The sequence below is a fragment of the Dipteris shenzhenensis genome, chromosome 16 (genome assembly GCF_047967505.1).
Source record: "Dipteris shenzhenensis isolate YYH24624 ecotype China chromosome 16, Dip_SZ_1.0, whole genome shotgun sequence".
Lineage (NCBI taxonomy): Eukaryota > Viridiplantae > Streptophyta > Polypodiopsida > Gleicheniales > Dipteridaceae > Dipteris > Dipteris shenzhenensis.
In genome coordinates, this window is record NC_141611.1 from 11,231,366 (window position 1) to 11,252,904 (window position 21,539).

Below are 21,539 nucleotides of genomic sequence, written 5' to 3' on the forward strand. Positions count from 1 at the left end.
ACTTACAAGTCTTATTGTGTGGTTGCTAGGATTCCACAAATACCTTACCAAGACTTACTCAATTACATGTCATTACCTTCTACTCAACATTTCTTTAATAACTTCATCTTTCTTTTGGGATGAACTTCTTTTTTTTACACTCTAGCTATGCAAATCATTTTAATAATAGGATGTAAGCAAAAAGGTTTCTTAGTCATAGAATATTAAAAAATCAATTTTAGTTTCATGCTCAGCCTTTACCATTTCTTCCACATGGACCCTTGCAACAACAGGTCTAGGTAAAACTAGGTTCTAGATTGATACCTAGACTAATGATAGATAGTGTAATATTAATATGTGCATGTGTGTGTGTGTGTGTGTGTGTGTGTGTGTGTGTGTGTGTGTGTGAGAGAGAGAGAGAGAGAGAGAGAGAGAGAGAGAGAGAGAGAGAAAGAAACTGTGTTCTAGATTGAAGGACCCATAATAAATAAGACATGAGGGTTGTGACCAGGATCCATACTATGCAAATTTGGTGCAAATTTGAGCTAAAAGAGTGGACCTAGAACATGATTCTTGACCATAGTTTATGTAGTGAATTTGGCTAAATTTAATACCTAGTTTCTATCTTCTAGTTATTGTTATTTTTATTAATTTAGTAATGTACTGCAAAATTATTTTACTATGGACCTAGGCTAAGGATCTACATCAAATGAATATCTAAACTCTTTGACCCAAAATATATGATTGAGAAGGTGTGATATAAACTATAGATATGGGTCCGATTTGATGATCTAGATAGATGGATATAATGAACAGGGCTAGACTATGTGACCTAGCCTATGTGATCTAAATGTTGAATTATGAGGTGAATCCTACTAATGGACCCAAAACATGTATCTAGACTAATAAATCTAGATAAACTAATCTGTTTCTAGGTCTTTTTTCATTTTTTCCTATTTCTATTATGTTAATCACATTTGGACAATTGGATATAGTTTTAAACATCAGAGACATATGTTTGATTTGGACCTTTCTAAATACCCTATAGCATAGGTGGTATCTTTGCATCTCTTCCATTGATATTTATATTCATTTAGGACATCAATAACAACTAGCTAAGATCCACAAAACTTGACATTCCATTATGGACTAACTTATTGCTAGTTTATGTTTGACATCGTGGACTAAACCATTGCCATCCCATAAAGGACTAACTCATGGACCCATGAAACTTGTTATCCCATCATGGACTAACTCATTGTTGTTTGTGTTTGACATCAATAACAAGTAGCTAGGAACCATGACACAATTCCTTCCCACCATGGATGAACCCATTGTTGTTTGTGTTGGATGGTGGCAAGCATTAGGTCCTTGATTTGGAGTGAAGTTGGATCATTCTCATGCTCATATTGCAATTCAAGAAATATCCTATCAAGCCTATCACAAGCTGCAAGAGGTAGCAACTCTACTTCGAGTAGTTTGGATTGCGGAAGTTTCTTGCATTTTCCACTCCCAAGATCACATTTTTCACATGATGCACAAAATTACAGTCTCTTAATGCATCGTCTGAGTTTGCATTTAAATGCTCTAGCATTGCATCCAAAAAGATCCATATTTTTTTTAATGGCTCTAGACTATGTTTCTTCTTATCGAATGTCCTCCTTATAACTAGGCTTAGTCTCTCAATAATCCTCTATGCCCCCATGAGAGCTAAATGTATGCCTATCAAGCCTATCATAAAATGCAAGATGATTTTTTGGGGGGTTTAGAATGAGACAATATAAATTAAGATAAATAGTAAAGTAGCATAGCTAGTGTATGCTTTGTTAGAATTGTAATTTGATTGAAAGGTCCTTTCTTCAAAATCTATGATTTTTATTGTTAAGAAGGAAATCAGAGGAGGAAAAGGTGAAAGCATGAGATGTAGCGAAATACATGATTATGAAGCATCACCAAAAGTAGACAGTAGCAAACTGTAGGGAAGGAGGCAATAGGTGGGTATGCTTATACCACCTTGGAAGGAGATCATCCAAGTGATCAATGAAGATTTTGGCTAATGTTGTGCAAAGCAGTGGTATCTCATAGCAAAATACATGATTATGAAGCATCACCAAAAGTAGACAGTAGCAAACTGTAGAGAAGGAGGTGATAGGTGGGTATGCTTATACTAGCTTGGAAGGAGACCATCCAAGTGAACAATGAAGATTTTGGCTGATGTTGTTATGCAAAGCAGTGTACCTCTGACTTCACAGAGAGACGTAGAGCCAAGGAACACCACTAGATCAATCAGAGGGAGCAGTCTAAAAAATGAGAAAGATGAGCTAGGAAGGTGATTAGCTTGACTATCTTAGTCCTGGTGGAGAGTTTGAGTATATATACTGATGGAGTCCGAGTTGTAACGGGGGTGTCTAGAGGCTAGAAAAGGCAGAGTCTAAGTGGCTGGCTCATAGAGTCATGAGTCTAGGGGCCGAGGCAAGCTACAATGAGCAGAGAGACTATGATATTGAGCAATTTGTACTTAGTTTATTGGGAATCAATACAATTGCTATTACATCAAATTCCTATTCTACTCGTGTTACCACTCAAATAACGTATCACCTAATCATCATATGGTTTGCCTATGCAACACAAACCCCCATTTGTTAGTACTTTATTTTTAACATCTATTTCTGCACCCCGCATGGATAGGAGGCCCAATAAAGCAACCTTAGGACCACAAGAGTGAGCATCTTTTTGTCAAGATGTGCACACACCTACATATATTTGGGCAAAAGATACAAGTCAAAATTGGAGTGAGAGAATTAGACCATCAACATTTGATGATCTTGTTGGGGGTAGGTGTGCTAAAAGGTTTAGTGGGATGATTGAGTGGATTGAGGATAGGAATTTGTAGAGCTGAGTGCATAGATTCTCAAATAGTAGCATATGTTGACTTGAGTGGAACTATAGTAGTTGCTTGATTTGGCAAACTACTATTAAAGATTTCTCTTAGGCCTGTCCACCAAGGATTTCAGTACCTATTTGACAACTAGTGTTTGGATTGAGAATTACTCTCAAGGTGGACCTTCGTATCATCTAGGCAATAAGGAATGTTTGATACATTCTAGGTGTGCCTTTGCAGACAACGAAAACAATTGTTGCTCTAGTGGATCACAAGGGAAGGGCCTCATGGATGAATCAACCAGGCCTAGTGGCCATAAGTCCCTAAATTGAGAGGATGTGCCACACGACTCTGGAATGCAAGATGTGCACATGGCCAATTTAGGAAGAACTATAGTAGTTAGCAAGCTATATACGAAAGATGAGCCCCAACAACATTGCAAAAAATTCCATTGTCCATCTCCCAAAAGTTGCAGAACAAATCCCACAGTTGCTCCCTCCACAACACCTAATCCCAAGTGAGGGCATTAACCCTCTATTTACTCAAAAAAGTCTTGTAAGGCATGAGGTACTTGATGCCAATTGGCACAACTTTGGAAAAACATGGCTTGAGGTAGCTTGAATATCCCAACACATTGCCACTACCCCCACATGTTATTTTTTATGCTTCTTGGGGATTCTTTGGCAACTGCAAAGTCACCGGATGAATTGCCAGATAAATAGATAATCTAGATGCTGCTATTTCTTTGTGGTGAGATGGACTCACAACCAACTCCTGGTGGACCATGGACTTCTACTTCACGAGTACAATGAAGCCATGGATCACTTAAGGCCACCCAAGGAAACATAGCCTCCTAATGCAAACTCATGGTACATTATGAAAAGAGGTTGAAGTCAACAACAACACCGAGATGCTTAGAGAAGGAGAGAGAATGAGACACTCTACCAAGGGCAACCCTCGAAAAAATCCAAGGACTAGACTTGGACTAGCCCCCACAAGGCACCAACCAAGAAGAAAAGAACCAAATGATGATGCAGATGTTGTAGGATAGGTGGACAAGCTTGCTCGTGCTAGAGCCAAGTGGCTTGGGTTGTGAGGCAGCCACCATTGTGGATTGGTCTACTGCAGCCATCACATTGCCTAGTAGATAGTAAGGGGCATCACACTTGGGCTACCACCCAAGCACTACTTCTCTTAGATTTTGAGTTCAAAGTCCTTACAAGGGTAAGTCAGTTTGATAGAAGTATTCAGTCTTCTCCCCTCAAGTGTTTTGAGAAGGAAACACAAACATCACTCCCTCATCATTTTGAAAGATCATATTTTAGTGAATCTGTTATCTAGAGTCAAGACAGCCATGGTGCGAGTGAATAGGTTGGCTCAGCATGCTCACAATTATCTCTAGAATAGATACAAGCCCTTGTCGAAGTCACTCCCCCTAGACCTTTATACTCACTAGATGAGGAGTCCTTAGAGTGCCCAACACACTCTATTTGGTTTTTGACAATTTTGGATGAAAATTTTGACCCAAGTAGGGAAGTATCAGTGTATGAATGGGCAACATTTGCATTCCACTTAGTAATTTTGCATATATAGCTAGAAGCTTTTGCAGTCAAGAGGGGTTAGATTGTTCACTATCTCATAAATATGACTCCCCTAACCATGGAGCAACTATCCTCTATGCATTTATTACGTATGTTGGAGTAGCTACTCGAGATTACATTGATAGGGCCGGCACTTATTATGAGCATATAGTAACTCTATGTCAACTATCTTATAAAAAGTGGTAAATGCCACCAAGTATGGAGCATTTTTTTGGAACAGAAATGGCTTGCTCCTGAGGTTGGATGGATGGTATGGGACTGGGTTCATGCCTGGTAGAGGCCCCCTTACACTACCCCAATAGATATTAGAAGCATCTACCCATGGCCTTCTGAGTTATCAACCCGATAATGTGAAGAGGAGTGGAAAATACATGGGTTGTCCCCATGGGAACTAGAGCAATGCCCAGTTGTTGATGGTGCCATTCAACTTAAGATTATGGAGCCTCTTCCAAACAATGAGCATATATATAAAGGATAGGTCGTGCTTACTAGCACAGAGGAGATTTTACATAGGGGATCCTGTGCAACTACCTTGAAGAGGAAGTCTGCAGCAAAGGTGAAACAACAGTAGTAGTAGCAGCAAACCCTACATCACAAATGATGCAAATACACTTCTAGCCAAAGACATACCCTTCTGACATTCGAACAGAGGTTGGCGAAAATCCAAGAACATAAGCTGTGAGGTCATAGCTCAAGTTAGTTGACACAATTTTAACCCTTAGGTTAATAGGAAACTCGATCAGGTCATGACTTAGTTTGTGCTACTTAGAAGGAGACCATCCGAACAAACGGTGTAGATTTTGGTTGATGTTGCTAGGTAAAGTAGTGTGCCTCTAAACTTCATGGAGAGATGTAGATCCAAGGAGCACCACTAGACCAATCAATGGGAGTCATCCAAAAAATCAATGAGGACAAGTTAGGAAGGTAGTTGGCTTGATCACCTTAGTCTAGGTAGAGAGTTTTGAGTGTATAGTGATAGAGTGTGAGTTGTAATGGGGGTTTTGAGTTTGACTAGTCTTGTGTTGTGCATAGAGGCCAAAAATGGTGGAGTTTAAGCTATTGGATCATAAAGTTTTGATTCTAGGCCGAGGCGAGTAGGAGTGAGCAAGGAACTTTTCAGGCACTGGTAAAGAGATTCCAAGTATTCATCCACAAAGAGTCTCCATTCTGAGGAGTCCAATAGGTCATGATGCAAACCGAGCTAGGACCACGGTTCTCTAAGCCAACATTATGAGTCTAGATCTAAAGATGGACATGTTTCCAGTAGGAAACAATGACCTAGGTCCATACACATGTTAGAAGCAGAACATCAAAAATAATAATGGCCAAGCTTCTAGCTGGGACTTGGAGGAAAGTCGTGATAGTGAAGCATCACAATTACCATCACTATTGGGCCAAATAATGGTTAGTCCGGCTCCACTGTTGTTTGATATTGGTTTGCAGCCACTAGCTATGTACACAACTTATTCAAAATCAATACAATTGTTGTTATTACATTGAATTATGTTATATCTGTGTCGTACTCTCATTACCACCCGAGCGAGATATCACATATCTTCATACGGTTTGTCCATGTAGCACAAACCCCCATTTATTAGTCTGTTATTGTTGGCATCTGTTTTTGCATGCTACATGGAGTAGAAACCTAGCAAAGCAACCTTAGGAGTGTCAGAGTGAGCATCTTCTTGACAAGCTATGCACACACCTCCACCGAGTTGGGCATGGTATTCAAGTCAAGAGAGAAAATGATAATTAACAACCTATGCCCCCATGAGACCTAAATGTGTGGCTATTAAGCCTATCAAAAGATATAGGAGTAATTTTTTCCTGGATTTAGAAAAAGAGAATATAAATTGAGGATAAAAGTAAAATAGCATAGCTAGTATATGCTTCATTAGATTGTAGTTTGATTGAATGGTCTCTTCTTTGAAAAAAAATTTTTAATTGTTAAGAAGTCAAAGAAGGAAAAGGTGAAAGCATAAGGTAGTAGCAAAATACATGACTATGAAGCATCACCAAAAGTAGACAAAAGCAAGTTGTAGAGTAGGAGGCAATAGGCGGGTATGCTTGGAAAATGATATCATATGCCTATTGTTGGAAGGACCTCAAGAAAAAAAAGTAGATGTTTTTTAATATTTTAGATAAATATATATTGGCGAAGGAAGGAGAACAAAGTTTCATACATTTTTAAAGAACAAGCAATTAAATATATTTTTATAATAATATGTAACATAATAAAACCACACAATGTGTGGGTGAGGAGGAGGCGTGCTTCCTTCCCTAAAGAATTATGATTTGAGGGAATGGGCCCTTATGTCATATTCAAGAATGTCATGTATATTATTGTCTTGAAGAAGTCTTGAGTGATAAATAGTGTATCCATAAGATAGTGAGTCATGATGCTCGTATTGCTATTCAAGAAAGGAATATCCTACATACACTAGCCTTGTAGACTTCTTTCACCTTCTGAAAACATTGTAATACATATATGTGAATTCAAACATGAAAGTGTGCGACAAATTTATCCATCATGTAATCATGCATGATTTTTTTAAAGTAACAAATATGAATTCATGTGTTTTAATGGTCTAAATATTAATAAATTTTCATAATCAAATAGTTTGGAAATGAGAGTGATGGGCAACCAAAGATGGATTGTTCAAAATCAATTAGACTCAAGCATTGCATTCTTTTTTTCCAAAGAAAAGAAACTTCTATTAATGCTTGAAAATAAAAAACCCTTGTGCTTTGAGCCCCCATTAAGAGCTAAAAAACTGGTAATTACAATGGCAAGGCTGTTAGAAGAAAAACTAGCCCATTCCTAGGGCACCGGCTCACTACCTAGGTTGCCTCTAAAATAGGGGCTAATAGCCACGAAGGTGGTCTATACATTTAGCATATATCTCCCGCAAAAAGAGTGTAGAAAATCTCTGTAGGCCAAACCTTACAGAAGCGGTCTCGCCTTTTAGCAGTTCCTCTTGAACATGGACTTACACACTCCCAAGTAGAGTGCAATGTAAAAATGATATCCTACCAGATGGCAACTAGGGTAGCTGCTAGAGTCATCGATTATTCCCCCATCACCTGACTACAATGAGCAACCCAAATATTCCAAGCAGTGATGCTAGCCATGGTCTCCCAGAAACTATCCTTTGTTGAAAACGTTGGTCGGGAATAGGTGGGTGGTGATGCATCAAAAGCCTCTATCTGGGAGATCTGCTGGCCCTGGATCTTGTAAGCTCGTGACATTGGGTCAATGGAAAAAGCATGCCCTCCCTTTATGAGCCATGCTACCATCCCCCAAGTGAAGTCCCTCTACATCTGCTATGTGTTGGCCACAATCCAAAATGTCATGAGCCAGATTCTCTGCATAGCCCTGCAACCCCACAGGTAGTGGGGGATCATCTCCAGTACTCCCTCTGCACCAACAAAGGCATCTGCCTTCAACTCGCATAATATCTAGCAAGGACAAATGGGCAACCCTGCATGAGCCATCAACCAGAAGAAATAGGAGATCTTTTGTGGCCTCAGGCTGGTATAGAGGTGAGGAAAACGTGAGATGACCTCCCTAGGGACATCCTGATCAACCCCGTGGTGCTCCCTCAACAGGGTCCAAGCTACGGCCTCTAGCTATATCAGACGATTGATGTGTCATGTAAGAGAAGAAGGGCACCTCCCCCACTATGTCTAACTCTCCTACTTGTGCAGGCCAAATGTCATGTAAGAGAAGAAGGGCACCTCCCCCACTATGTCTAACTCTCCTACTTGTGCAGGCCAAAACCACACCCCTGGGTTCCACTCCAAGTCATGGAGAGGTCGGACCTCCCAGAGCCAAAGGCACCAAACTACTCCCCCTGAACCTCCAAGAACTATGTTTGGGTCTATGTGCTAGGCCTTGCCTAGTTGGCCTACTACCCTGATCTGCTACCACTCAAGCTCCTCCAAATCTCCCACCTCCCCACTGTTACTCTCTGACTTAGCCTATAACACCCTTTCTCATTGTAGTCTACCCCTAACTATAAATTGGATACATTACAAAGTGGATGTGTGTGTCACATCAATACCTCCAACCTACTCATTTGGAAAATGGTGGAACCAAGAATTGTATCAAAATGTTGGATATTGGAGTAGATGTCATGACAACCCCATGGTAGGGTGCTTGCTTAGCAAGGTGGTGTACATTCGAGCATGTTATATTGCTCCAACATGCTATGGATGTAGCATTCTTGATGAAGCCAAGTGGTGTTGGTGAGCCGGCCTCATTGAACTTGGATCCCAAGATAGCAAAAGTGGACTTCCTTGGAATCGATCCTGGAGAAAGTCTACTTGAGGTCATCCTTGAAGCGTTCCAAATGGCACATATCATCACATAATACAATCAAATTGTCCACATAAAGTGCCACAACTAGAAAAAGAGTAGGGGATGTGTAGATGGATCATGGTAGCATCGTTGAAATCTTTGTTGCAGGGAGTAGGAGTTGATTTTCATGTACCAACTTTGAGAAGCCTATTTCAGGCCATAGAGTGCCTTTCAAAGTTTGTAGACTATGTCATGGGGATAAGGAAAGCCAGGTGGGGGTTGCATGTGGATGGCTTCTTCCAAGTCACCATGAAAAAATGCAGTTTGTACGTTGATTTGATGAATGTGGAGACTGTGCATGATACCCTAGGTAATGAGCAGCCAAATTGAAATGATTCGGCACTTGGCAAAAAGGTTTCATTGCCCTCTTGTTAGGTAAATCCATGTGCAAAAAGCCATGCTTTGAATCATAAAATTGCCCAATGAGTCATATTCAACTTTAAACACCGAGTTTCTACATATTGCTTTGCGGCCATGTGGGAGTGAAACCATATCCCACATATGGCTCTTTTGCATGGAAAGAAGTTCCATGCCCATTGCTTCCTCCCAGTTGGGCCAATTGGCAGAAATTTGAGCCTTGTGGAGAGAGTGTGGAGACTAGTGGGTTTCGTTGGCAATTGACACGTGGCAACAATGAGCTTTCATCAAAGTAAACTGGTGCATGATGAGGCCATGTTGAATGGTGGAGTTGGACGGTCAATGAAGCTAGAGGATTTGTGGATATCAGGTCTTGGGGCGGCAACAGTGAAGACAATGGAGGCCACAGAGTCAAAAGGTGCAAGGTTGACATCGAGATTGATGGTGGGTGGTGAGTGGCTGCATTCACCAACAAAGGAGGGGATGGATTGCCCTGCACGTGTGATTTGCCTGCTCGTTGAGGCACAAAACTGGAGGCAAGTGGAACTGTAGGCAATGGAGAGAGAGGAGGTTGGGCTAAACACCTGGCTAGAGGGATTGATGCTGATGGGGCTATTGCATGGGGAGTCAAAGGAATACTTGGAAAGGCAATCTAGGTGACATTGTGTGAGTTTGCTCTTGGAAGACCTTGTAAGCACGTCCATTACCCACCACGAACAGGTTAGATGTGCCAAATGGATCCATTTTCTTGAGCTTCCCAGTTGGCACGTGGACAATGAACTGAATCCAAAGACATGAAGGTGGGAGACATTGGGGGCCTACCTAAACAAAGGGTATATGGGGTCATCATCATCCCAATGGGTTGCAAAGGGATGTGATTCAGCAACAAGTAGACAGTGTGTGATGCAGCTTTCGCCCACAGATATTTGGGAAGCACTTGGTGGTGAAGCATGCATTTTGCTAGTCCCATGACAAAGCCGTCCTTTAAGTGGAGGAGCAGTGAGATGAGAGGGGGTGTAGTTTGAGTCCATAACCATTGTAAGGGGAATGGTTATGGACTCAAACTACACCCCCTCTCAGTGAGATGAGAGGGGGTGTAGTTTGAGTCCATAACCATTGTAAGGGGAAGGTAGTTCGGTAGGGATGCTTGGGCGACAAAAAGAAAGACTAGAGGACTCAGATGCTTGCAGGAGTGGATCACCAATTGTGCTTGTAAATGTGTAGCATGAATTGATACAGGCAAAGAAAATGGACAATGCAAAGAATAGGGAAGGGCGTGGACACTGACATAAAATATTTATGTTTGACCCATGAAGGCTGCCCACTCCATGGCCAACTTCTCCAACCGCTACATGATTGGTCCATTCCATCTCCTCCAGCTACTACACCAATTACACCTTCGTGACATAAATTAGCAGCTTGATGATCACCAGCTGGTGTGAACCACCACACCAAGTGGCCATCCTCTAGCTTTATTTCCTCCTAGGCAGGCGGTGGTCTGAAACCACCCTAGCTGGGCCCCACTTCATAGAGGTCTTGACCACTAGTAAGATACCCTATGATTGTTTTATCATAGATACCCTTTCAAGAAATCCAAAGAGCTCCAATATACCTCTTCTTCTCCTCCTCCATCCACTCCCCAATACTCGTCCTCTTCCACCTTGGCCTTTCTTGCATTAGCACTTGGCATCTCTTCTTTGCTATCTAGAAGCACTAGCTTGTGCTGGCAATAACTATTCCATCCTTACTTAGAGTCTTACAAAGAAGAAATGGTTGGTTCAGTAGCTTCTAAAGCTTCCATCACACCTCTTGTAATTAATGATCGATGATTTTCAACAAGCTTCCCTGATCAACTACTTGATCGATCGACCTTTAGTTAGCAGATTTTGATCAATGGCATTCATTAGTTATCTGATCACTGTCAGCTTCCTACCATGATCAGCCCGAGCCCCATCGATCTAGCTATTGACCTTGATTGCAAAGCATGCATCCAACTTTCCTAGAGTTCAAGCAATCCGATCCCATTTATAAAATGCATTCACCTTCAAATAGCTTCAGAATATTCCACAAAGTTGTGCAATAGCTTGATCAATCCGACATCATCACTTATAAGTTTTGCTTGAACTTTAAGGTGGCTTTGAATCTTCGATTTCACCTAGTTGTCCGCATTGGAGCTGTTGGATTTTTAACCAATTAGCTCGCTGCATATTAAAAGGAAAGCTTCAAGTGACACTTGTCAAGGTTGTAATAAACGATTATGGAAAAAAAATTTGCACACAACCACACTTCTAAAATCTCACCAGACAGAACCAAATCTTAAAAAAATCATGCACCGGATGAATTGGGGGCAAGATAAACGAATTTGGTCCAAAAGATCAACTACTTTAACTTGTTCTATTGAAATTCATTTTGAGTTGTCCGAATATGCTTGTTTGGATCTTTACACTAGGGTGGAGAGTGTCAAGGTGGGAGAATAATCCAAGTAGAGATCGCAAGGTGAGATTGCTCAGCGGTGGTCGAGAGAATAGTAAACATCAAAAGCCAATAGGTAGGATGACAAATTTGGTAAATATATTAATTAGCATAAAATAGTCCAAATTTAATCCATAGGTTTCACACTATTAAATATGTATGAAGATCAACATTTACAATTGTGCTCAATTATAAAAAGAGAACTTGGCCTGATGAAGCTCCCTATACCATAAGAGCAATGGTAGTTGATGCAATTGCCAAGTTTGCCATCCTTTAGGGACATTTTGCCTATTGTGCACAATAGGTTTATAAAAGACCATAGATTGCAAATGGACAAGTTGACAAATACAAGGCCAAGTTGGTTGTCAAGTGATATGCTAAAGATATGGCACATACTATGAAGAGACCTTTACACTAGCTACAAAGATGACTATTGTCAGAACAACCACTTGGTTTACAATTTGATTGGTCCATCCGCAAGATGGATATGAAGAACAAATCATCCTACCATGAGACCAACAAAGGTATCATAAGCACTTTGAGCGACAAATATATGCAAACAATCCAATACACAAGATGACATGCCATTCTTATGCATGCCAATGATTATAGCACCATTGTCCCATAAACACGTACAATGAAAGAATAAGAAACATGTAGACATGTCTTGTGATTCTTGAAAAATCAAGGACATAAAAAGTTATCCTTATGCATGCATGGCGTTATCTCATAATAGTGTAAAATAGGTTATCTCATTATAGTGTAAAATAGGTGTATGTGAAATAGGGTGAAATGTGGTATCAATTGATAATTCAAGCATGCATTCTGAATTTCCCCTTTGAAATTGCACATATATTCACTACCAAGAGTGATCTTTTCTCGATTGCAATTACCCTTTTGTATAAAAAATTTTAAATTGTGAAGAAAATCTCTCTATTTATTCTATGTAAACAATAAGTATCATAATTCATACACATATATTCGATTTTAGCTATGTACAAATGCATAGTATTAGGTACGGAGCCTAAATTTGAAGGAGGAACTATGTCCCCCCCCCCCCTCCGAAGGGTAATAATTGATATTACACCACATCAATCAACCTCTTGTATCCAAATACTTTTAAGGAGGTTTCAAGAAAATATCTTTTTGTACCCTATGTAAGCAATATGTATCATAATTCGTATGTATATTACATTTGAAGCATGTGCCCATGCATCGTATCCAATGCACATGCATATGAACTATGTGGACATGCATAGTATTAAGTAGTGAACCTAAATTTGAAGGATGAATTATGTTCCCCCCCCCCACCAACCCAAACCCCAAAAAAAAAGAAAAATATATATTGCCATAGATAATGAATTTTCTATCAAAAGAGGCTAGACATAATGAATAATATAATGAATTTTCTATCAAAAGAGGCTACATATAATGAATAATACAATGATTTTTTATCAAAAGAGGGTAGATATAATGAATAATACAAAAGATCTCACTCAAGATGACCTACAACAAGAAAAAAGACTTGCCAATAAAGATGTTGCATAGAAATAATAACACGAAAATGCTTAAAGGATGATGATCACAATAGAACTATGCAAAAAAGCTAACCATAGAAAAGCTTCCTTGAAAAGGCTTGCATATCACATTTTTCCATGATTTTCGTCATATCTCAAGTCCTTCAAAAGTCAAGGACATACGTGGGTAGAAGTTCTATGTATTGAGGCCTTTTTCTTTTCCTACAACTTTTTCTTAAGCCACAATTAAAGCTTCTTTCCATGAAAATTGATGGTCAAAACCACATATTTGAAACCTCATAGAACAAGATATAGTTTAACTCAATGCCATATAATATGAGAGAAGTATGACAAGATTTTATATGAATGTTATATTATATGTGGTTTTGTGAACACTATATGTGAGTAGTAGAGAAGACGACCACATTTGTGCATCTATTTTGACATATTATGTGTCCATTCTGATATAGAGAGTGAAGGTTTAAGTGGAGATTTAAGGCACACTACTCTGGATTGGTCACAAAGGGCTAGAAGGTACTTTTGGTGCACTCTCCTAGCAGGGGATCCAAGGTCTATGCACTTCCCACCTTCATCCATGCTCGTGGAGCTTTCTTGCATTGACGTTTACATTTACTAATAGACAGGGACAAAGTATTGGACATGATATTAGAAGCTTGAGGTAGGAGGACGAAGGGAGAAAAATGCAAAAAAGCATCCAATACGTATTGTTAAGGGAAATGCCCTCGAGGAAGAGTTTCTTGGAAGATATACTATTTTGCATGCCTAATGGAAAGGTTTTCGTAGATCGAGGCAACCCATTCACTTATATATGATAGAAGGGCTGGTCGCATTGGGCTATTGTTGACAACCCTCCCACCTTGAAAGTTTTATTTCTTGAAATTGATAGCAAGAACTCATTAATTTGCATTAGTTTCTTTAGTTTCAGTCAATCTAAATTAGTTAGTTGTTTCAACCTTGATCCCTTATATTGTTTGGCTAGCTAGTGGTTGGTTGCATTATAGGTTTCAAGTTGTGAGTTCCAATTTCTTGAAGCACAACTTCTTTTAGGTCCTTGGGTCAAACTCTCATCTTGGAACAACTTTTAAGGCACATAGCCTTGGCTTTCCCCTAGATTTGCAAGCTTTTCATCAAATATTGAAAGAGTTCAATATTCCAAGTGTAGCTCGGACCTAAGAATACATCTATTTAAGAGAATTGGAATAGGATCTAAATCTACTCACGAGCTCAATAAACTCTCATCAAAATTGTGCATTGAAATATCTTAAAACGTCAAAGAGACACGAATCCATGGCATTCCAATGTAGTACACAATTTCATAATTCTATCAATTTACGATTCCATTCTCAAAGCAAAGGAACAAATTAAAGACTACTAATGAGAAATCCCAAAAAAATAATATTCGTATCTATCTTCTCATTTCATGCCCGACAAATGAAAGCCAAAATTTTCTTTTAAATACAAAACTAAGACACGAAAGCATAACATTATATTCTATCCAACACAGCCAAAATTTTCTTTTAAATACAAAACTAAGACACGAAAGCATAACATTATATTCTATCCAACACAAAAAATACACCCTAGGAACCAACTGATGCCAAAACTCTGAATATCAAGAGTGCCAAACTACGAAAATGCTAGGTATCAAGTGCCAGAACCTAGCCTTCCCTACTTTTTTACAGCATTAGTTTTGAATAGTTTTCCGTTTCGTAACATGGTAAGAAAATTTTCATATGTCTGATCCACAAGAGAATACACATGCAAGCCCCCCACATGATGCATAACCTAGCAATAAGAACATCCAACTTTTTTGTCGGAACATCGTGTTTATATCCAAGGATTCTTGTTTACCTAAAAACAACATTAGTAGTAATAACAGCAAAATTGAAATTTATTGGTTATTGGTTCAAAAAGTTTGGCCATTTAGTAGTAAAAAATAACAAGACTGGGCATAGTTCACAAACTGTTAACCCCGTGTTGCTTCTATGAACCTGCTCTTACATAGGTGTCCGCTACATCTGGTTTGCTTTCCATGTCTAGCTTGCCAAAAGGACATAATAAAATACTTGGAGTGAGCTAAATAACTCTGAAACATAAAAAACTGTTCGGAAAATGATTGTACTTACCATGCCACAAAATTCATTACAAGGGTGGCACCTCTAAATTTTGAATTTAACCTTGCTAGTTACCTCCACTCTTAAGTGAAGCACATTGTCAATAAAATAAATGCTCTCATCAGCTACAAAAGAGGCCCAAGGCAAACAGAAAAGGTTCGGATACCCAAATACTTTTCCGCCAGGGGTAAACTTGAAGGTACTCTTATACATGACTGCAAAATCCTTGGATGGTTTATTGCGGGCACTGAACTCACATTCAGCAGAGAAACTCATAGAACCCTTTTTCTGCACACCTAAGAACAATCCAAAAAAGTGGAAAGAGCTTTGCTGGTCCATGTTACAATTGGCAACTAGATACAATCCCTGGTCCCCGAAGGGAAATGCTTGAGAGTACAGCTTCCCTTCTGGAAAAAGAGCAGCACATTCTTCTTTCTTCAAGTCCCAAAAGACTATGCAGTGCTGTTGCGGACTGTCAAATTCCACCACCCTTACTGGAAGGTACTTGTATGCCCTCTCAGTATACTTCTTGTATAATGTGTCCAAATTTGCTAGCTGCCGCTGCCTATTGGGTACTTGTGCTTTATAAATCAAAGCCTCTAAAACAAGTTTGGAAGCGACTTCATTGTCTATTTCGGAAGATTCTAAGACTTCTCTAAGTTTCCCGCTTGTCATCATGGGGAACCTAATGAGTCGAACTAACCTGCTTCCCAGGATTTCCCTCCTCTCCTCTATCTTGGGATGGTGAGCTTTCGCCCACTTCAGCACAAAGTCGTAAACAGTATCTTCAGAAGCTACTTGCAGATAGTCGCTTGAGAGCATAGCCTCTATGCCTGCTAAAGGCAAATTCATAAACTCGTCCTGAAACCTGCAAGGGTCACATGCTATCTCTTAGAGGTCACCACATTGAAACTCCAAACTCACATCATCACACCCTGTTGAAGTCTTGACCCAACACTCCGCTGAGAATGCAATTGACAGGGGAAAATGCAACTACCTCATGATATCCTTGTATTGTGATACTGTTAGCGGCTGCATTGCATCTGTAAGCAGCACACTCGAAGGCAAGTCCAGATATAGCAGATCAGACTCCGGGTTCATGGATAAATTGCGTAAGAGTCTGCTGCAGTGACGCATGCACGATGCTAGCTCAAATAGCCATAAACATCTGGCAGATCAGGTGCCGAACTAGCCTGATCTCTGCAAGTGGACAGGAACTCCTCTGTGTGACAATAAAAACTTTACACAGCAAGCCAGAGCAAACTCAAGCAAATCAATTACTATATTATCAAATGCAATATACCTTGAACAGAGTGACGTCTCTTTGCTCAGTTTCTCTCATGCCTTGGAGAAGCTGCACGAAAAAGAAGCTGCACGAAAAAGATGAATAGTAGGAAGCATATCTTTTTAAGCACAATTCCTACAAACATAAAAATATGACCTGGACTTCATGTAGGCCCACCTTACTTTATAGAAGAAAGGACTTTCGGTTGCAAGTATAACAGAGCTCATATGCAGGGTTTTCACCCTCAAAACTGTTGCTGATTCCATACTTCATGGACACATGGCCGATGCAGATAGATGATCATCACACACAGTGTGTATAATGAACTTTGATAAATCTCAGAGGGACGAGGACAAGGAGAGAATACTAAGCCAAAGAATATGGCAGCCACAGAAAGAGTATTTAACAGGCAGCCAAAGTGAAGACAAAGATCTTAAATAGAAGTATGTCTTGCTTTCCTGCTCCAAAAATGTGGAGACAGAGATTAGCCAGTACCAACTCCCTAAAGATGGAACAAAAAGCCAAATATTGAGTGAGGCAAAGAGCAGACCAAACATATATTAAGATCTATCACGCCATTATCAATTTTCTGATAATAGTAGAGGTATAATAAACAAGCTCTTTGAAAACATCATGTGTAATCTACACTTGTTGAAAGACGACTGAACTGTGATGTTCCCAATATCCGAAGTATTTAAACCCAAACAGCTAGTACATAGCAATACTCTTTCAAAACTTAGATCTACACACGCCAAATAAGTCCTCAAAACAAACATTCGGAGTTATTAAGCTAAAATAGCAGTAGTTAGCACTAAAAATGCTAGGAGAGTTACAGAAAACAGGGCTAAAGTAGCACTATTATGGGGGATATTAAGCTATAATAGCACTAGTTAGCACTAATAATGCTGGGAGAGTTAGGTAATAGAGGGCTAAAATAGCACTGGATGGGGGCCAACAGGCTGGCCCCTTCCTCCCACATCTACATCCACATCCACACACTTTTTTGGGTGAAATCCATTGAAGATTATTACAAGAATCAGTCCCAAATGCTGGAACCTCTAGTTACAAGCGTCAGAAGATTTCATTATATGACAAGAAAGTAGGATAATCTAAATCCCACGCATATAGACAATCATAAAGCAATTGCCGTAGAGATGTCCGGAAGAACTGATATTTAGCAAGAGTGAGATCACCAAAGACACGATGCTTATGGTCCTTCCAAAGGGTCCATAGAGCCCATAACGAACTCATTACAAAGGAGATTAGTAACGAACATAGAGCTCAATAATGAGCTCAGTAAAAAAGGAGATAAAACCTGCTTGACAGGATGAAATCCAAACAACCAAAAATGCTTTCCAAAAAAGCAGCACTGGGGAAACGAGCCTGAAGCCGTTGTAGCAGAAGCAAGAAATCCCGTGACTTAGGGCAATGCCAAAAAATATGAGGCAGATTCCCTCAAGGACAGACATCATCATCTACAAGTTGCAGGTGCAACGTGACGACGAGCTAAGAGCTGTCCAAAAGGAAGAACCCCAATCAAAACTCGCCATAAGAAGAACTTTTGCCGAAGTGGGAGTTTCGAATCCAATATATACTGCAATCTTTTCCACCACCATCGAGGTGCATGCCATGGACCATATACGATTAGCATGAAGAGAAACCCAAGGAGGAGGCATCAAAACTTTTGTATAGAGATGAACTGTGATGTCATCTAGCAATAGCTCATGACGAACATGATTATCCGAATGAAGAACCCAGCCTTTGAGGCAATCACGAACCTCAAGAGGAGGAATTGACTGAAAATCATGGAGCATCTGTGATAACAAATGCAATAATGACTCGTAGTGCTGTCCCAAAGCATACTTGCTCACTACTGCTGGAAAAGAGATTACCATACCAGTAGGGTCAACCACATCATCCACATGGGAAATTCCTTTGAAACAAAGAAAATAAGGACGATGAGGTTCCTACTGCAAAGCCAAAGGGGCGAGACATCCACACATACACAACCTTACCCCACATAACATACACCTCCAACCCCTACACACAGCCACACAGCCACATTCCATCCACCCACCACCAGCCCACCCACATCTCCAACCCAACCACCAACCCCCACATCTGCACACCCACACCAACACATATCCCCCAAAATCCACTTCTGCCTCAACCACTTTCTCACATTCACACGCGTAGCTCGAATCTTTGGCAAGTACAGTGTATGATCTGGAGTGAAAATGGCCCTCAATTGTATGTCCATTTGCAGTCAATCTGGACATCACCACAAGGTAGCATACAGGCAACTTCAAACTAACTTCAACATTATAGATGAGTCTCTATTTAGCTTGCGTGTTCAAGCAACAGCAGGTCACCATGCCAGCATCCTTTTCATTCAGCCAGAGCCTTATGTACGGCATGGACTAATATAACACTAGTGTTACTCTCAAGGGGGGGAAACGTTCAATAGCTGACAGGGGCGTGCTTGCTCAGCCAGACCCTACCCCATAGCAAAGACAATAACCCACATATCACACTTGCTTGGATACTAGTCACACGCACAAGCAATTAGTGGAACCACAAATCTGGAGATGACAGCCACACACGTATATATAAATTGCTCCGAAATTGACAGATCTATACTACAAAAATATCCTGCTAAGTACGCCATGTGGGCACTAGAACGCTGCTCATAGGGGATTGAGAGTTGCTGCCTTACTGTTGCTGTTGCTCCTCCCTCAATGTGCCCTAAGGAAGGCTTCAGCTCAACGTTCCACCCTAGAATGAGGCATCAGGAATAAGGGAGGGCTAGAGCCTTTCCTTTCTCCTTCCTAGGCCAGCTGCAGTCTCTTATTGGGCCATCTACCCTCATTTATTTGGCCAACATGAATGGTCTGGCCAACTCCAACGGGGGGCTGAACATCCGACCACCCTGGCCTAGCTGACCAGGCATGCCTCTAAAAGGCCCTACCTGCTTGTTGTTTCAGCCTAGATATGGCTGACTGTCTCCCTCCATTTGGCCACTCTGGCTAGTCTAGCCAACCCAAATAGAGAAGCCAAACTGATATGGATGACTAGGGTCAGCCATCTTGTCGACTTGGCCACTTACTAGGCCAATAAAAGGCCTTGCCTGTGCCATTTGTCTCAGCCCACTGCTGGGCTTGTTCTACCAGCCTTCTTCTGCCCTGCCCCTATGGACAGACCCATGCATGGGTATACTCCATGGCAGTCCATGTGGACTATTATGCCTGACTGAGGGGTCCAAGTCAAAGCCAAGAAGGATGTCCGCATGACATGTCCCACGCCCCTCTAATCTACCCACACGTCATGCTTTGATACTGCCTAGGTAGCAATGAAAACGCTGCCATTGCTAATGAACGTATCACTCTCCCATGTGAAGGCTCAGATGTGGAGAGTTGACCCCACCTATCCAAGCACTATCAAGGACCAACTATGGACCTACACCCACCCAATGCCGTGGGAGAGCTCTCACAAACAGGTCAATTGCATCATTGAATATTGGTCCATGCACCCGCATCTTCAGCTCCTTTCAGTACAAGTTTCATGAAGCGTCCAAATTCTTTGAGCCAAAACCCTGCAAAACAAAGTCACAACCTTGCTAGATGCAAACGCTCATGAATTGATGAATGGCAACCATCATCCTATAGGCACCGAATGCATCTACACACAAGTTTCCCCCTTTAATTGCCTATCTAGCTAAGAATTTGTAAGCAACCAAAGCATCCACATCATATAATTGAAATCGTCAATAATGCACAGTGAGAATGCATACCCTGGATACAAAGGTCCAATCTTTCCATGCCTTAGAAGTTGGGCATGAGAGATGTGTGCGCATATCTCTAGCATCTTCCTTAGGACACAAAGGTTTGTTCTATGTTTTCTTGCATTTCCTATTTTCAGCTAGTCGCATAATGCTTCACCAAAATCTAGTTTTTTTTTTTTTTCCCAAAGAACAAAATCTAGTTTTCAAAGAGAAGAAGGCACTATCAAAGAGCTCTTACGTACATCAAACTCATTGCTGAACAGTTTGGGAACGTGAACTACATTAATGTGGAAGTTTGGGCACGTGAACTATAGAACCCTTTAATAAATGTGGAAGGCTGGATTGGTAGATGGATTTCCGCATATGGCAGAGAAGTCAAAAGTTTGTCAAGCTTGCATGAAGGTATACTTGGATCTATTGCATTGCAAACGAGTCTCAAGCTCTCACAGAGTTCAAGGAGTGGAACGAGAAGAAGCCGGGCAAGAAGCTAAAGACTTTGAGAACCAACTGAGAGGGAGAGCTTACATCGGAGGCCTTCAACGCCTACTCCAAGAAAGAAGGAATCAAAAGGCAACTCACAATGGCACACACATCCCTGTAGAAATGGGTGGCTGAAAGGAAGAAACGGACAATCACAGAAATGGGCTTATGTATGCTGAGAGGGAGGAAGCTTCCTAGATCCTTTTGGGGAGAGACAGTCAACACAATTGTCCACATTCAAAATGGGACAAAGACCAAAGTGGGAGAAGGGAAGACTCTATACAAGGCATATTTTGGTAAGAAGCTTGTCATCTCACATCCAACGATTTTTGGCTTGCCCTGTGGGTTGCCTTAGCAACCCTTCAAATTTGGCAAATCAGAAGTTAGGCATTTTTAGAATTTTTGGAAGTGCATTTTTCCTATTGGCCAATATGTTGACTCTTCTTCATTGGACTTGAATGGAAACTTTAAAGTGATTCTCTTCCTCTCTCTCTCTCTCTCTCTCTCTCTCTCTCCCCTTCCTCGAGTCTTACTCCACACTATTTTCTTTTTGTTTGCTTTTTTGATCTTGGGTAGGCCTTATGAATGATTAAATATCATTCACCTTGTTAACACATATGTGCATGTCAATAAAGAAAAACAGGACCAAGTTGGATCCAAGAAGTAAGAAATGCATCTTCAAGTATAGTGA

General features: G+C 40.6%; 1 protein-coding gene across 8 annotated transcripts; it reads right to left on the reverse strand.

Annotated features, from left to right (window-relative positions):
• Positions 1-15,331: 15,331 nt before the first annotated feature.
• LOC147892544 (BTB/POZ domain-containing protein POB1-like) lies at positions 15,332-21,116 on the reverse strand. 8 transcript variants are annotated; one of them, XM_087387045.1, is made up of 4 exons: positions 20,894-21,116; positions 16,606-16,656; positions 16,300-16,502; positions 15,332-16,170 (listed from the first exon to the last, which is right to left on the reverse strand). In XM_087387045.1, the coding sequence occupies exons 3-4, from the start codon at positions 16,437-16,439 to the stop codon at positions 15,348-15,350; spliced, it is 963 nt and encodes a 320-aa protein (XP_087243171.1). In that variant the 5' UTR covers positions 16,440-16,502; positions 16,606-16,656; positions 20,894-21,116; the 3' UTR covers positions 15,332-15,347. The 8 variants fall into 8 exon arrangements, with proteins under 8 accessions (XP_087243171.1, XP_087243168.1, XP_087243166.1 ...); XM_087387042.1 differs by having other exon boundaries at positions 16,300-16,524; XM_087387040.1 differs by having other exon boundaries at positions 16,300-16,524; positions 16,606-17,045.
• Between the last annotated feature and the right edge of the window lie 423 nt (positions 21,117-21,539).

Bases quoted from the DNA above. Each gene is read 5' to 3' on its own strand.
- LOC147892544 (XM_087387045.1), bottom strand. From the start codon at position 16,439: ATGCGTCACTGCAGCAGACTCTTACGCAATTTATCCATGAACCCGGAG. The intron at 16,171-16,299 runs GTAGTTGCATTT...TGACCCTTGCAG, and splicing joins CAATACAAGGATATCATGAG to GTTTCAGGACGAGTTTATGA.